We start from the raw sequence: 17,675 nt of genomic DNA, 5'->3' as shown, positions 1-17,675 counted from the left end.
TCCTTGGAGGTCTTCAAGACCCACCTGGACACATTCCTATGCAACCTGATCTAGCTGAACCTGCTTCTGCAGGGGGGTTGGACTAGATAATCTCTAAAGGTCCCTTCCAACCCCTACCATTCTATGATTCTATGAAAGTCTCCTCTGCTATTATCCCACATCTGCTATTTATCCCCAAGATAATGACCAGGAAGCCTTTCCTGACCCTTTAAATGCCTCTGAGAAACATTTATCCCCATGTTTAAATAAACCAAGCACTCCTCTGCATGAGGAAGGGTCAAAACCAGGGAGGTTTTCCTTGTCTGCTTGTTAGTTGTATGTACCAGATGGAAGCAATGTAGCTCTCTGCTGTCATTTCCCAGCTGAGAAACAACTCAGGGGCCACTTGGGGCTTGATTCACTTCAGGCTTTGCCCATGTAATTCCTTGTTTCACATTTGCAGCAACCTTTAGGCCATGGAGAGATTCAGTTGGGCAAGGATGGGTCAGAAAACTCAAACTGGTGGTGTAAACTGGCTTAAAACTGCAGCTGTGGCAATGCTCCCCTGTCACCACCTGCATCTCCTGGCATCCATGTGCCAGCGCCTGCACCCGTTGTACAATACGTTGCCCTATGCACCCACTCTCAGGTTTTATACACATCCTCTTCACCCAGGAAGTCTCCATTCACAACAAAACAAAGAAGTTTCTGCTGCTCTTTTTAGATGTTTTGGAGGAAGAGGAGTGGGACTGAGATAGCAGAGGTCGAGCCCCTGGCTTACTCCGCTGATCAACTCCCGGGCGGTAGCATTACCGTCCTTTCAGCTGACCCAGTTCGAGTGCTCCGACTGCCTATTCCCACGCCACGGCAAAGGGAAGGTTTACATTGTTCCCTGGATATTAATTTAAATTATTCTGGGGTGCTTGGAAACCACCTCCCCCCCGTTCAGTCTCCATGGGGACTATCGCAGGGGCTGGGAGATATAAATGAGCAGCCACTGACACACGGATCTTCCTCTCCTTCTGCTGCAAACTATCGTGAGCAATTTTCACTGTCCGAGGGGACACATTCATATTTCACTGAAAGACTTGCAAGCACAAGATAGACAGATTGTTTTTCACTCGTTAGAGACCAGTAAGATATCTCATGAATGCCATTTTCCATTTGCTCCTCAGGTTCACACGCTTGTGTTGTGGTTCTTTTCTTCACACCAACATCCTGCTGCTTGTTGATGGTATTAATAATACACCCAGCAGGAGGCTGTGCCCCCTGGGGTCCAGGCTGTCTGAATAATTATTGAATGACATGAGGGTTGTTCTGTAAATTACTTTGTGACCTGGGAATTCAGCAGGTTACCACTATAACTCAGGCTCTTGCACTTGATTGCACTCACCTCCTGCTGCCCCGACGTTTATTAGTCGAGTTTGCGTAGCAAGTACTGACTTCATCTGCTGGGAGGAAAGGTGGGAGCCTCTGCTCTTCTCCAGTGCCACCTGGGAGGGCCTGGCTTTTTTAATAGCCTCATTCCTGGTGATTGAGGGTCTGGGCTTTGCAAGGAAATAGCACCCTTCACTTCCTCTCCTGTCCTCTCTGGCACACTGTGAAATGTTAAGAGGCAGCTGAAAGAGCCCGGTTTACAAGGCTGGACACCACAGCAGGCTGCAAGAGGAGAGAAGGCGGCAATTCTGTTCTTTCTGGAGAAGGAACACTATTTTTTCCCCATGCATGCTCACACATATAGAGACATTTCATGGAGGGGGGCCACTGTTCTTCCCTTGGACCAAAGGAATGAAGCTCCATATCACCAGAGCCTAGCTCAGTGCAGCCAGTGGGTCTGTGAGATGCTTGGAGGAACACTGACAGGTATTGAGTTGCTTCCTGACAAACTGATGCATGTGCAGGTGTGGAGGCAGAGCTCTGTGTGCTCAGGGAAGACCAGTGTTGGAAATGGTGGCCCCACTGGATCGTGCTACCCATCACTCCTGAAAACCCCCAGCACCTGCCCAGGTGTACTGGATGCCTTCCCTGGGAGCACTGAGCAGCCATGGAGCACTGCTTAAGATTTGAGCAGTGATATCACATTAAAAGGCTTATAATTCTTTCTGAAAACAAACAGGTCTTATTCTGGTCCAAACCCCTCACTTCTGAAATGGTGATACAACATCTGTGATGAAACACTAGTGATCCAATGCATAGTTCCCTCAGACTCATTTGACCATATGAACCACCCTCCAGAAGAAACCGCTTGCTGTTTGCAAGGAGGTATCCCAGAGCACTGCTCCTCCTTGTCCCTGTTGTTCAGACAGTGCTTACCTTTAAACCTGTCCCCTAATCCCTTGCAGAAATGACTGGGCGCTGTTTTCATTGCAGCACAGAGGCTGTATGACTGAACGTCACTTCTGAAGCTCATCAGGCATTGCAGCAAGGCACCTCTCTAAGCCCCAGTGTATGTCAGGACTCTCATGGCAGTGACACAGGACTTTCCTCCCTTATCTCTCAGCTACAGAATCCATGGCTGAATGGATGTAGGGATGCAGATAGCAAGAAGGTAATCAAGAAAGATGTCATCCTTTCAATACTGCAAATACTTTAGAGAACTTCAAGTCTAGTCCAAGCATGTTTTCTACAACAGAGGTAAAAAACTATGTTGTTCTCAGGTTTTAGAGATCTTTGGCATTTCTTAGGCTTGCAGATGATAACAAGTTGGAGGGAAGAGTTGACAGGCTCAAGAAGACAGACATGCTGAAAAAGAAGTTCAGACAAACATGCTGAAAAAAGGAGACAAGAACCTCATCACAGAATCCCAGAAAGGTCAAGGTTGGAAAGGATCTCGAGCTCATCCAGCCCAACTCCCTGCTAAAGCAGGTTCCCCTTGATCAGGTCACACAGGAACATGTCCAGGTGGGTTTAGAAACTTTCAGAGAAGGAGACTCTACAGCCTCTCTGGGCAGCCAGTGCCAGGGCTCTCTCACAGCAAAGTTTCTCCTCATGCTCCAGAGGAAACTGCTCTGTTCCAGCTCATACCTGTTACTGTGTGTCCTGTCAATTCAACATGAACTCAAGGAGAGCAAAACCAAAGTCCTGCTGCTTTGGAAGGAGGATTCATTGCAGGGGTGCAGGCAGAGCACTGACAGCCTAGGAGCAGCTCTGCAGAAAAGTCTCTGTGGGGTCTGGTGGACATCAATCTGGGCATGAGCCAGCCATATGTCCTGGCAGCACAGAGCCCAACAGCCACCTGGGCCATATGGTCAGGAGGAGAGCTCGGAGATGCAGGGAAGGCATCAGCCTCCTCTACTTGGTGCTTGGTGACCACAAATCAAATACTTCTACTTCCCAGTAGAAGACATTGATCAGTTGGAGCAAATTCAGTGAAAGACCACTGTGATGGTTGGGACTGGATCACTTTACATGTTGGGAGAGGATGGGGGAGCTTGACTTGTTCAGCCTAGAAAAGGAACAGCTTTGAGGGCACCTAACAGCAGCCTCCAAGGCTCATCAGGAAGATGGAGCAGAGCTCTTCATGCTGGTGCATAGTGGGAGGATAAAAGTACATGTAAATTGAAACAAGAGCTTCAGACTAGATGCAAAACTTTTCCTCTGTGCTGACAGTTGGGCAAGACGCCCAGAGAGGCTGAGCAGGCTCTGTCCTTGGAGGCTGTCAGGACACAACTGGACACGTCCCTGAGCATCCTGGTCTGATACCATAATGGACTCTGCTGGGAGTAGAAGGTTGGACCAGAGACCTCCTGAGGTCCCTTCAACCTGAACCACCCTACAATTACTGATGGTATAGCAGCCTGCTGTGGAGATGCCAAGGCCTCATCTGTACAAATTGCTTTTCCCTCCTTCGGAAAGTTCCATTTCATATGGTCTGGGACTGTGGTTTAGGTTGTGCACTAAGTCCTTGAACACTTGAACACAGAGAACCCAGTGCCAGCTCCATGGCTGGGATGCCCAGAGGTACACATGGGGCTATGGCTCAGTGGCTGTCTCCATGGAATGGACACACTGATGCTGAGGTGACTCTTTCCCTGTGTTACTCTACTGGGTGGGGAGACAAGAGTGCATATCTCACTCAAACTGGAAAAGGCAGCAGTTGAATATCCTTTTGCTCCTTATGTGGTGTTTTGAGGATGTTTGGATTCCAAATTACAGAATGCCTCCTGTTTGCCTGTGCTGTAAAACCAAATCCACATGCTAAAGAGTTCCAGAGCAACCACTTGCTTTGCTAAATTCTTTGGCAAGGTGGGGGGTTCTAGCTAGCTTGCTGTTGCTGACAATAGGATTTCCTGGGATCTGTGTATCTTAGAGATGGGGAAATCAAAGATTCACAAGCACAGGCCTATGAACAATGAAGCAGCTGAGCAACACCAGGCTGGTACCAGCCAAGGCCCAGCTGCGGCTGCACCCCACAGCATCAGTCCTCGCTGCTGCCCTCCCTGTCTGAGCATGGCCCTGCGCAGGCCTCACCCTGCAATAACTTATCAGCAGGTCCAGACCTTTCCAAAGGGCTGATCTGCAAAACAGGATCATTGGACAATTCCCCAAAGCTGTGAATCCGTGGGGGAAGGGCTGATCACCCCCCACCTCCCCCAAACCGGACAGGGTCCTATCATCCAAGGAAGCAGGAGCAGGCTCAGAAAGGAGAAGGCGTTTCTGTGCCCTGCACTGTGCTCTCGCAGAGGGGCAGAAGGAGGAGCCGCCATTCAGGGGGCAGTCAAAGGGAGCGGAGGGCACCAGGCCACCCGCCCGAATCCGCCTCATATTGGTTACACCCCCAGCTATTTGAGCAAAAACTTGGCCTCTCAAAGCTCTCTGCCTCTCTCCTGTGCCTTTGTATTCTTCTAGAAGGTGAAGCCTAAGGGTATAAAAAGCTGCAAACAAGTTCCTACCTCTGGAGACCAGGCATTTACTCGAAGAAAGAAAGACCAATTGCTTCCCAGAGCATTGTCCACCCACATTAGAGAAAGGATTAAGCAGATACATTCAGCTATTCTAACAGATTTTCTTTAAACCTTGAATACGCCTCTCACACTCGGTAAGATAATCACATTAGTTTTGTCATTAAAAGATCCCTTTTATAGAAAGTACCTAAACCGCTTAAACCACCCAGAGAGGTCGCATACATTAGAAAACAACAAGACAAACGGAAGGGATTTGCCATTCCCGGTCTCAGTGCCTGGCTGCCCCTACTTTCTAAACTGAGGGATTGAAGTAAAAGATTTTGCAAATCAAGAGCAGAGGGGGAAAGCCCCAGAGAGCAGGGCAGCAGCTGCCCCCACCCCGAGGAGCCCTCACCCCCCACCCAGGGAGCCCTCAGGTACTGCACTGAGGACCACAGGAAAAACACTTTCCATATGGAGATGCCCCCGTTACACCCGCAGTGCCCCGACAGGCAGCTCATCTCCCTGGGATGAATAGCTGGCACCCAAAACCCAACTGCAAGATAAGCACAACTGACATAGTTTATTGCTGCCTTGGAGAGCATAAACGTGAGATGCTCCACGCTGAAGAAGTGCATTCCTGCCCTTCACTGCTGTGGCATCATGCCCCAGGCCTGGGAGGACCTCCCTTGTGGGGCTGCAGGGAGGACAGAGAGGGTCCCCAGCTCAGCAGGCCTCAGAGCAGCACCAGTTATCCATCAGCATTGTAATGCTATAAAGCAACTTCTTCATTAGGCTTGTGTTACTGAAAGGCCACTGGGAGGGAAATGGCCCTAAAGCATGTGGATCAAACAGTTTCAGATTTGCTGGTGAAAATGAGTTGGGATGGGAGAAAAAAACATGAGGGGCTGACTTGGACCTTCAATGCTCACATCTCAGTGCTGTGAAATGGAGGAATCACACAGAGGAGCACAAATGTGTTCTTGCCAGGGGAAGCTGCATGCAGCCATCCAGCAAGTGATAATTCAGTGATAAATGATTAATCTTCCAAATGATAAAAGGGAGATCTATTTTTTTAACAACAGAAGGGGAAATCTGAAAAGCTTAAGTGAATGAATTTATCCCAGACACCATGCTCAGTACAGACCTTTTGCCATTGCTTCACTGTTCAGGTATCACAAGGTAGCATATATTCTCTGCTAACCCTCACTGCCAAAGCACACCATTTCAGATTTTTAACATGGACAGTCTTAAAGAAGCTGGATTATGTAAAGTCATTTTTGTAAGACCAAGGCTTTGCTTTAAAAACACACAAAGAGGGTAGATGATGAAAAATCTAGAGGCTGCAGTAGTAACACCCAGTGGCACAGTAAACATCAACACTGCTGACACCACAACAGCAGAGACAGAGGGGTAAGGGGTCTCCTCCAGCAACTCATAACATTGATGAATTGTTCCCAGGGAACAAAACCCACACATGTACAGTTTCAAATTCAGAAAGATTTCTGTTTTAAGGAGTGACAGCATGTTTCAGAATGATGAGGTCCTCACTCAGCTCTGTGAGAACCTATTTTGTTACTCCAACAGCACAAGTCTAGCCCCATGGTGGTCTTTGAGTACATTCCTTCAAGCTGCTTATGACTGAGGGTATCATTAGTCACAAGTCTGAGCAGCTTCAGACACATTATTTTAAACTCAAACAACCATAAAAAACTTTCACTTTTTTGCCTCTAAGCCCTGAAGGGGCTTTCCCTTCTACAGTCTCCTTTGATGATGCAATATTTGATGATCTTCAAAGTTACAAATAACTTAGGAAGTTACAGAAGCTGTTTAGGCCCCTCCAAAGACTCTGCAGCTTTAGCCCTGCCTCATTAACTCATTGGGCTACATAATCCAGTTAAAACCTCCACTTGCCAGGTCAGGGAGTGTTACAGATCCATCTACACAACCTTCATCATCACTAACATGTAGAAAGAAGTTGTCTGCTTCCTTGGGACTGGAATAAGCTTTCAAAACCAAAATGGACTTTTTCCTATTATACTGAGCTTGATGAAGGGACAAGTGCAGAGTCCTGCATCTGCGAAGGAACAACCCCATGCACCAGTACAGGCTGGGGATTGACCTACTGGAGAGCAGCTCTGCAGAGAGAGACCTGGGAGTCCTATATGATAATAAAGTAACCATGAGCCAGCAATGTGCCCTCGTGGCCAAGGAGGCCAATGGCATCCTGGGATGCATCAAGAAGAGTGTGGCCAGGAGGTCGAAGAAGGTTCTGGTCCCCCTCTACTCTGCCCTGGTGAGGCCTGGAGTCTTGTGTCCAGTTCTGGGCTCCCCAGCTCAAGAGGGACAGGGAACTTCTGGAGAGAGTCCAGCACAGGGCCACCAAGATGATCAGGGGACTGGAGCATCTTCCTTATGAGGAAAGGCTGCAGGAACTGGGGCTGTTTAGTCTGGAGTAGACTTAAGGGGGATCTCATCAATACTTACAAGTACTTGAAAGGTGTCTGTCAAGGGAATGGGGCAACACTTTTTTCTGATGTGTCCAGTGACAGGACAAGGGGTAATGGACAAAAGCTGGAACACAAAAAATTCCACTTAAACACAAGGAAAACCTTCTTTACTCTTCAGGTGAGGGAGCCCTGGCACAGGCTGCCCAGGGAGGGTGTAGAGTCTCCTCTGGAAGTTTCAAAACCCACCTAAACATGTTCCTGTGTAACCTGATCTAGGTTGACCTGCTTGAGCAGGGAGTTGGATTGGATGATCTTTAGAGGTCCCTTCCAACACCTACCCTTCTGTGATTCAATGATAATATGATCATATTCAACACAGCAGCCTCTGGAGAACCGCCACCCAGACAGCTGCTCCTCAGCACACAGCTCGACCTCTGAGGTGGGAAACTACCAGCTAAGCACTGAAACTCACTACACAACATATTGTCTGCTGTGTCAGTCAATGTAACCTGAGGATCACCTTAACCAGTTTTCCTCCCATGAAAGTAGTTTTCCTCCCATGAAGTATGGCTCATCATCATATGCTTGGAAAGAGGAATCACCCACTTCTGTGGCCCATTTTGTTCTCACCTGCATGAAACAAGCTGGAGAGCTGACATTTAGATGAGGCAGCCAACCACCACAGACACTCCCTCCATAGTGTGCAGAGATCTGTAGAGGTTTTAAGATAATACCTGATTGCTTAAGGTAAGTAAGACCTAAACTTTTGACTGATTAACTTGAAGGGAAAAAGACTAACAAACAATACAATTAAAGATAACAGAAAGCAAATCACCTAATTCATAAGCTGGTACAAGCAGTAAGAACCTGATCCAAAAGGCACTTAATCAGAGACTCACAAATATAAGCTAAATGGAATAGTAAGATTATTAAAAAGCAAACAAAAAAACCTCAACAGACAAACAAACCCCCCTCACAAACAAAACCATACAACAATTTTAGGGTCTAAATGTAAGACTCACACGTTATCTGAAGTTTCATTAAGACATTCTTTTCTCCTTATGAAAAGAGTGGAGAAAAAAAGAGGAATGAAAGTTTAAATGACTGAAACTAAAAAGCATTTTCCAAATAACAAAGAAGCTGTTTCCTGAATCACCAAATCTCAAGGGCTGGAAGGGACCTCAAAAGTTCATCCAGTGCAACCCCTCTGCCAGAGCAGGACCACCTAGAGCAGGGCACACGGGAACTCGTCCGGGTGGGTTTGGGATGTCTCCAGAGGAGACTCCACAGCCCATGTGGGCAGCCTGTGCCAGGGTCAGTTAGCTTCACTGCAGAGAGAGGAGACAGAAGCTGATTAACAATATACGATAGCTGTCAATTTGGACCCTTCACTGCCCAAGCATGAATATCTCACATGTTCCCCACATGACATAGCAACCTTTAGCCCAGAATTTGCCCTTGGAGCAGCACTCTGAGCTATCAGTGGGAGCAGCTGGACCAGGCTCTTGCTTGGTCATCATTTGTGATCCCCAAATTCATACTGACTCTCACAGATTCCCTTCCTTGCCTTGCAGTGACCCAGGACCTGGCCGTACATGAGTTCTCACATGGGCAGACACAATGGCATTTCTGAAAACTTGCCTGCAACCTGCTTAAGAAACCAACCTTTTATTTGTTTAAAAAACACCCATAAGGCCTACATAGCCCTTATTTTCCCCCTGTAGTTCTTTACAGTCTAAGTCATTCCCTTGCTCAAGAGCATGCGGTGTTCAGCTTGCAGAGTCTGAACATGAATGTCATGTTTAACACAAGAGGGGAAATGCCAGGAACTCTACCAGAAAGGAGATACACAGGAGTGTTTTAGAAGAGAAAATTTCAGTGTTGGGTTCACTTTGTTCCCCTAGGATGTGAGAAGGCTGGGTACAGAAAAGGGCACTTGGATTCTTAGGAAAACATTCAGCTAGGAGGCTGTGCTGGGTTGGTGTGGAGCTGTTTCTGGTAACATGGGAGGGGCTGCAGTGCTGGCCCCTGTAAGATGTTCACAAAAATTCTCCTGGCTCCAGGTCTGACTCACCTCTGGGGCTGAGCCAGGCACATCCCTCTGCAATCACTTTTTAAGGAGTAGAAGCTGGAAGAAGGGAGCTGGAGGTAATGGAAGGAGTGAGATGAAAGAGAACCAGCATGCAGTGAGGGAGGAGAGGAGAAGGTGTGCCAGAGCAGAGATCCCCCTGCATCCCATGGTGAGGTGAGGGCTGTCCCCTGCAACCCATAGAGGGCAGTGATGGAGCTGAGCTGTGCTGGCAGCTGGTGCAAGACCCCAGGCTGTGGGGCTGTGCCTGGAGGGGCTGTGACTCTGTAGTGAGGCAGCGCTGGAGCACAACGTGCCTGGAGTTCTGCTGCTGTGGAGGAGACCCACACTGGGGGAGTTTGTGAGGAGCTGCAGCCCCAGGGAAGGGCTCACACCAGAGAGGTTCCTTAGAGACAGTAACCGGTGGGAGGGACCCCACATTGGAGCAGGGGAAGAGTGTGAAGGAGGAAGGAGCAGCAGAGACCATCTGTGAGGGACTGACTGCAACCCCCATTCCCTGTCACCTGGCAAGGAGGTGATACAAATATGGGGAGCAGGGAGTGATGGGAGGAAGGAAGTCTTAAAGGGCTGCTTGTATTTTTCTCATCATCCTATTCTGGTTTTGCTTTCCACAATGCAATTTCTCACCCCTCACTGACCACTGGCCACACAGCCATCTGCCCCCTCCAGCCAATTCCCCCCAGTTTATGCACAGGCATGGCAGCCTATGGTACGGAACAGCCTTGGGCTGGTTTGGCAATAACCAAAACATTCCTGTGTTATCACTATTGTTTTCAGCATAAACCCAAACCACAGCCCTGTATCAGCTGCTAGGAAGAAAATTAACTATCCCAGCCAAAACCAAGACACAGGCATATCAAAGCTGAGAAGAACTTTACAACAGAATTGGAATGTTAAGATTCTAGGAACAAGAAGCCTTGCCTGAGTCTTTCTGAAACAGAGTTGTCCTTCAAACTGCAAAGAATCCTTTCTGAAGAAGGGCTTCAGTGTGAATGAAGCCAAAGCTGGAAACCAAAGGGACTGCCCCAGCCATTTATTAATGTCAAATATGCCATCTCATGAATCAGGGCCATTTGTTTGGTTGGGAAGCCTCACAGAAAGCCCAGTGCACCTGCCTGGTTGAGCTCAGCATCAGGCTTCAGGCTGCTCCAAGAGGATAGCTGCATTCTGGCCTTTCAATAGTTTGTCCTGCAAACAATTTTTGTTAAAAAAAGGCTTTTATTGAAGAGGCATCAGCAAACAGATCATGCAGCATTTGAACAATACACAGAGTGGGGGGGAGGGAGGAACCCACACAAGGCACAGCCCCAATTATTTGTCACTTCATAAGATCCAGCCAGCAAAAGTATCACATTTGCTCTTCAAGAGACCAGCTTCGAAAGCTTCCTGATTTGAAAAAGCCAGGTGTTTGTGGGGGATACACACACACACACACAATACACTCAGAGTTTTCTTTGGCAACCATCCACACAGTGGCAGATATTTTCAGAATTAGGACAAACTGCAAAGGAAGAAATAAAACCCTGATGCAGCTTGTGGATGCTCAGGCAGTTATGGGCAGTGAGTCTGGGCCCAGCCCCGACCATTCAGCACAGCACAGAACATAACAGAGAAGCCACCTGAGGCAGCTTTGGTTAACAAGCTGCCAGAAAACTAAGGAAAAAAAAATACTTATTTTCCAGCATTGATTCCAAAGGCTGTTTAGGTTCTTTACAAATAGCACAGTCAGTTTCCCCATGACTGCCCTTCTCTCCACCAAACATCACAGCAAGATGCAATTTCTGTGCCCTCATCATTTCCATGCCTGTGCCATGAGTTTACAGCAGCTGGGCATGTCTGAAATTCAGTCCAACTGAAGGCAGCAGGAGTTTCATCATCATCAGCATTACCATTTAATCCACTGATTGTCAAAACAATCAGCCAGCACAGGGAGGAAAGCATCAAGCCTAGAACAGGAGCTCTTTGTTTTATGCTAAAGAACATCATTTGAGACGAGTAGAAGAGGAAAGCAAGCCAGAGAAATCCCCACACTTTGACTGAGGTTTATTCTCTGACAATGCTCTCCATCCACCTGCCTCTCTCGTGGGCAACAAGCAACAGCTGGCACCGCAACATGGGTGAGGAAGCAGGAGTGAAGTTTGAAATGACTGTGTGGTAAGGCCTGTGCCTCCTCCCAGCCAAGCCAGCAGACCATGATGCTGTGGTATCCCTTCAGTGGCTGTGCCTGGCCTTTTCAATCCACTGCTTCATGTAGCAGATTTCCAAGGCTCGAGCTTGCTGCACAGATTTGGGGTCCAAAGGGTTGCGGCTGCGGAGGTCCAGGTGATGGGCTCCATCTGGGATGACGATGGCCACAAGGGAATCGGTGATGTTCCGGGTCACCCCACCTGCAGACCACGGGTCCAGCCCGCCGTTGCTGTAGGGACAGACAGCCTCAGTAGGGTACAGCTGCACACACCAACATCCCCACCCAACTACTTCTGCCTCTGTACCAACAGAAACAGAGCTCAGCCCTGTCTCACTGCCTTCTGCCCACCCCTCTGACAGAAGCCCTCTCAACATAGGTCTGGGAGCTATTGGCAGCTCCAGTGAAGCTGTGCTTCATCACTGACTGCTAATTCGGGTGACAAGCTGTACTAGTGCAGACAGACAGCCTCTGCAGACAGACCTGCTGCCACCTACCAGTGGCATAAAAGGTTCAGGTTCCCCTGATTCATGTCCAGATTCCCAAATCAAAGCACTTTGCTTTCCTTCTCCAGCCTGCCATAAACTAATAACCACCCTTTAAATCCCTTTTAGCTGCATTTTCAGGAAGCTTCATCTTTTGCTGGCCAGCTGGGTGCCAGCCTGGTTTTGCAAAGGAATGCTTGGACCTTCTATTAGTCCTCATATCTCTAATAATGACCATATTAAAAATAAAGCTTTTCATCCTCAAGAAACTCTACAGTGACTCTTCTGTGACAGGACAATTCAGTGCAGTTTATCTCCCCTCCTCCCAAGCCAATGAAAGGATTCCATGCACTGTACATCTGGCTCCAAGTGATGTCTGCTTCATGGAGCAAGTCAATGGCTGAACAGGTTTGCAGTTCTCATTCCCAGCTTTGGACTTGACCCAGTAAACCCCACTGCATTTTTTCTTCCTTTAGCACAATGTTCTTCCCACGTGTGGTCCATCTTTCTGCACAAAGCAAGCAACATCCCTACAACTTATCTAGATCTGCTCCTCACTGAAAACACCAGACCTAGCCACAAATCATGGTGTGTCAGTGGAGGATCTAGAAATTAAAATCCTAGGATCTAGGATTCTAGGAGGATCTAAGGAATGAAAACCTCCTTGGACATTAAGAGAGATGCAGCTAGAAAAACACCATAAGGGCAGCACCAGTAACAAATCAAAAGTTTTGTACAAAGAACTAAGAGATAAAGACTTTTGTAAAAATAACTAAGAGTAAAAACCTGAGAGGGTCTGAACTAATACTTTTTTCAATGAAGAAACAAAGTATCTTGAATCTCTGTAGTGAAGTGGTTCTAAATATGACTTGGGAGAAGAGAAACATTTTGTATCCACAAAACAAAAAGCATACAGAGCTGACCAATAAGCCAAAAGCACTTGATTTCAAAGGTCGCCTGAATCAGCAGAGCACCTTGGCAACAGGGGGATGAGTTGCTGAGAGACCCAAGATGTACATGAACTTGGATCTTTTGGTCCCAGTCATGTGGAAACTAAGCATGCCACAAGAAAACAACACCGTCTCTGGCTTTTTGGGGAGCTGCTGGCTGCATCCTCTGCGGCTCCTGCCAAACCAGAGGCACTGACGCAGTTTGGGGAGTGAGACTCACTGAGAGGAGGGGGGAGGGAGGGCTCACTACAAAACCAGGGTGAATCTTAACAGCTTTTCTTAACAGTTTTACAGAAAAAGATTATTCAGTATCAAGTGGAATGGATTATTTGTGTTAAAACTAGGCATGCACATAAGTACTCAGCTGCCCATCTTACCAGGGGTTTGTCAATGTAAGCAGAAGTAGTAAAAGAAATGGGAGAATAAAAAAGCCAGCCATTTCCTTTCTACAGAATCTCAAGGGTTGGAAGGGACCTCGAAAGATCATCCAGTCCAACCCCCCTGCCAGAGCAGGACTACCTAGAGTAGGTCACACAGGAACTTGTCCAGATGGGTCTGAATGTCCTCAAAGAAGGAGGCTCCACAACCCACCTGGGCAGCCTGTTCCAGTGCTCCCTCACCTGAACAGTGAGGAAATTCTTCTGTGTATTTCTTTGGAACCTCTTATGTTCCAGCTTGTACCCATTGCCCCTTGTCCTGTCATTGGCCACCACTGAGAACAGCCTGGTTCCATTCTCCTGACACCCATCCTTTGTGTATTTGTAAACATGAACGAGGTCACCCCTCAGTCTCCTCCAAGCTAAAGAGCCCCAGCTCCTTCAGCCTTTCATCAGAAGTGAGATTCTCCACTCCATCATCTTTGTGGCCCTGTGCTGAACTCTCTCCAGTAGCTCCCTGTCCTTCTTGAATTGAGAGGCAAGTTCTAGCAGTGACTAGGCAAGCAGAGCTTCATAAAAAAACTTAATGCAAAAAATTAGCACACTAGTCTTGGGTTTCAATTCATAATATTTCCTTGACAGCACAAATAGTGTCCTGCCTCTCTCACTGCAAACAGTTGCCTTTTCTACCATCTCTTCAAGAGCCTCCTCAGCCCTCCAGCCCTGCTCAGGACAAGGAGAGGTTTTACATAGTCTTAGCAGCACTGTCCATGTACCCTTTAACATGCCCACTCTCCACAAATGCCAAGTTTCCTTTCTTTAAACTTCTCACACATTTTCTCTTCAGCTAGGCAGTGATCTGCCTTCTTTCCTTTTCCTCTATCTTCTTCTTCTCTGTTAACAATCTCTCCTTCTGCTTGGGCTTAAGTCACCACAGAATTGCTCCAGTTATCTCTCAAAACACAGCCTTCACTTTCTGCCAGCACAGAACTGGATAGGTGAGAGCCCTAACTCAGAAGCCTACAATCAAGGTGTGACCAATCCAGATGGAAAACCAGCAAATTTTAGCCATGCACACCCGATTTTGGACTGATACAACCTGGGCTGACTTCAGCTGCCATGGTATGGTGATGATGAGACACTACTAACTGCTACAAGCTCTCTGCCACCACCTGCCTGAACAGTTAAAGGCCATTTCCACTGTTGTGCAGCACTTCACACCAAGTACACAGCTTGATTCAGTAAGAGTATCAGAAGTGGAAATTTCTGGAAGAGAAGGGGCAAACGGGGTTCTGGGAATCCCAATTTCCTCTAACTAGTGTTTTAATAAAGATGTGCTGCCCAGGCCAGGCAAGTAATACCTACCTACAGCCTGAGGAACCCTCGAGGCACCTCCTGCCTCTGAGCAGGCACCGGAGCAGGGATGAGATCCCTGCAGTGACACCATCTGGTATATACAGCACAGTGTGAATTGCAGATGGAGAAGCAGCAACACCCATTTAAACCTCCTGGCCAAATCCCACTGTGGCTGGATAAACCCACCCTCCAGTGGCTCTCTTCAGATGGAGCATTCTTCCCTTCCTTCAGCAAATTGTTGTGCAAGCAGCTCAGACCCTTGAAACACAGTGCTTTTTACCCCACAGGGAGCCACATCCCCTGGTAAATACAGGGATGGTTTTTGTAAAGCACTCTGCAGTGTTTGAGGATAATAAAAGGCTCTTATACAAAATGTACAGTGTTGACAATGTATTTGTTTGAAGAGAAACAACCCAGCTTGAAATCCAAAGCTCTGTGTGTACAGCACCACTTCTTCATTCATTTGGTTGCTTTCAAGATTTTCTCATTCCAAGCTCCTTCAGCTGGCATAAATTCTCTAACACTTTAGATTTGTTTGCTTGTCCATCGCTTACAAAGCAGATTTCTACTGTCCAGTGCTGTGAAGCCTTGCAAATAAGCAGCACTCTGCAGAAATTAACTTTAACCAACAAATATTTTTTTAATTAAAAGGTTTTCCAAAAAAAAGGTGGAATTTCTCACTCTACAGTAGATATCCTGCTGGGACAGAAACAGCAAGAGGCAAACAAGAGGAAAGCAACAGGCATTGGGAGACAAACAGACCAAGACTAACAGCTGAAATCCAGAGAATAATCCCCAATTCAAGTGAGGACTTTCTGCTTTGAAAATATGCCTCTATTAGCCAAGTCCAACAGACTAATTCTGAGTTTTGTTTAAAGAAGTGACAAGTTTTTTTTGAAACATAGATATATATCTATTTCCATGAGCTGCCTGCAGTGGGCAATCAGTACCACAAGTCAGAACTCCTGAAGCACAAGCTTCAACAGGGTTATTAAATGTCTCCTTACCACAGAACCTGATGAGGAGACAGCACTTAGTTGTTCAAAACTTTCTATCACTTCACAGCTACACAAACCTCCCTTTAAAGAAAGCAGACTTTAAACTTCAAAATAAGGAAAATGAAGGTCAAGTTGAGAGCAAGCAGTATGCACTAGTTTTTACATGAGACAAACACCTCTTTCACTTTTTGTCCACGTACAAAGGTGTTTCAGACAAACTTCTACTGTATTACCAATGTGCCTTCCTAGAATGGAAACATGTCTTTCTGTTTGGATCTTACACAAGTTTGTTGAAACTTGCCTAACTACCACTGAAAGAAAAGGGCAATTGGCAGTACTAGGAAAGCTCCCAAGTTACTTCCCTCTCTTTTTTGTATCAGAGGGAAAAAGGAATGTCACGCCAGCCCCTCTGCAAGGCTGTCACCCAGAGCAACAATTTTAGTGACCGAGATCCTGTGTTACAGCTACAGCTTGTTCAGACTTTCCTTTTATGTGGAAGAGTCAGGGCTTTGGCTTCATAACAGTCAGACAGATTTACCAGCATGGGAAGCCTGGACTTTGGCCACAAGATAAGAAGGAATCCACATGGGAAGAAAATGACATCGGGTAGAATCCCAACGCCAATTCTTCTTCCAGTCACACAGGCAATGACAGAACAGTTGGCTTCTTTGGCCACTGCAGCTTGACCATTTTACTCTCAAGAGCAACACAAAGCACACTCAGCATTTATTCAGCTGGTCTTAGAGATAGGCCCTTTTGCTACTTAGGGTACACTCTCTGCACTGACAAGCCAAGCAGGTGGAAGACTCCAGTCTAGAAGCTGAATAAAGGCTCACCTGAAAACAATGTTGCTGTGTGAACTGATGTTTTTCCCTCCATACATAGAAAGAATCCAAGAGGGGCGAGGCCTCACTCCCCACAGCCTGTAACACTCTTCTGAAAATGCATCCAAGTCCCACTTCTGAGGCTCGAACATGTCATTGACACCATCTGCACACATGGGCATCACCATCTCAGTGCAAGCCTGAAAGAAGGAGCAGGGCAACAAGATGTGTTCCCAGGATGCTGCTCAATAGCTGGCAGTGTGGCATCTAAATAAACAAGCTCAAACAGAATTTGATCAGTAATTACCACCAAACTATCACAGAATCATTTAGATTGGAAGAGACTATTACGAGCTTACATTGCCACATCACTCACCAAACCATGTCCACATCTGTGGGGCTTTTAAATACCTCCAGGGACGGTGACTCTACCACCTCCTTGGGCAGTCTGTGCCAGAGCTTAATAACCCTTTTGGTGAGTAAATTTTTCCTAATCTCCAAATTAAACATCCCCTGGTGCAACTTGAGGCCATTTCCTCTTGTCCTATCACTTGTCACTTGGGAGAAGGGACCAACACACTCCTTGCTACTACCACCTGTCAGGTAATTGTAGAGAGCAAGAAGGTCTCCCCTCAGCCTCTTCTTCTCCTGACTAAACTCCCTCAGCTCCCTTAGCCACTCCAGATCCTTCACCAGCTTCATTGCCCATCTCTGGACACGCTCCAGCACCTCAATGTCCTTCTTGTAGTGAGGGGCCCAGAGAATTGGACACAGTATTCAAGGCAAGGCCTCACCAGCAACGAGTACATGGGAACAATCACTGCCCTAGTCCTGCTGGTCACACTATTTCTGATAGAAGACAAGATGCCATTGGCCTTCTTGGCAACTTGGGCACACTGCTGTCTCATGATCAGTTGCTGCTGATCAACACCCCCAGGTCCTTTCCCTCAGGGAAGCTTTCCAGCCTCTCTGCCCCAAGCCTGTATCATTGCATGGGGTTGTCAGGCCCAAGTGCAGGACCCAGCGCTTGGCCTTACTGAACTTCATACAGCTGACCTCAGCCCATTGCTCCAGTCTGACCAGGTCTCTCTGAAGAGCC

General features: G+C 47.2%; 1 protein-coding gene across 1 annotated transcript in view; it reads right to left on the bottom strand.

The window, feature by feature from the left end:
• Window positions 1-10,599: 10,599 nt before the first annotated feature.
• PRCP (prolylcarboxypeptidase) overlaps window positions 10,600-17,675 on the bottom strand; it is a 30,197-nt gene continuing 23,121 nt past the window's right edge. The window contains exons 8-9 of the mRNA XM_062020356.1: window positions 16,589-16,776; window positions 10,600-11,817 (exon numbers count right to left, since the gene is read on the bottom strand). Of these exons, the coding sequence (XP_061876340.1) occupies window positions 11,613-11,817; window positions 16,589-16,776 (393 nt within the window). The 3' untranslated portion in view covers window positions 10,600-11,612. The remainder of the gene's footprint in view (window positions 11,818-16,588; window positions 16,777-17,675) is intronic.

The sequence above is a fragment of the Colius striatus genome, chromosome 1, assembly GCF_028858725.1.
Source record: "Colius striatus isolate bColStr4 chromosome 1, bColStr4.1.hap1, whole genome shotgun sequence".
Lineage (NCBI taxonomy): Eukaryota > Metazoa > Chordata > Aves > Coliiformes > Coliidae > Colius > Colius striatus.
This window is presented reverse-complemented; position numbering and strand designations above follow the sequence as displayed.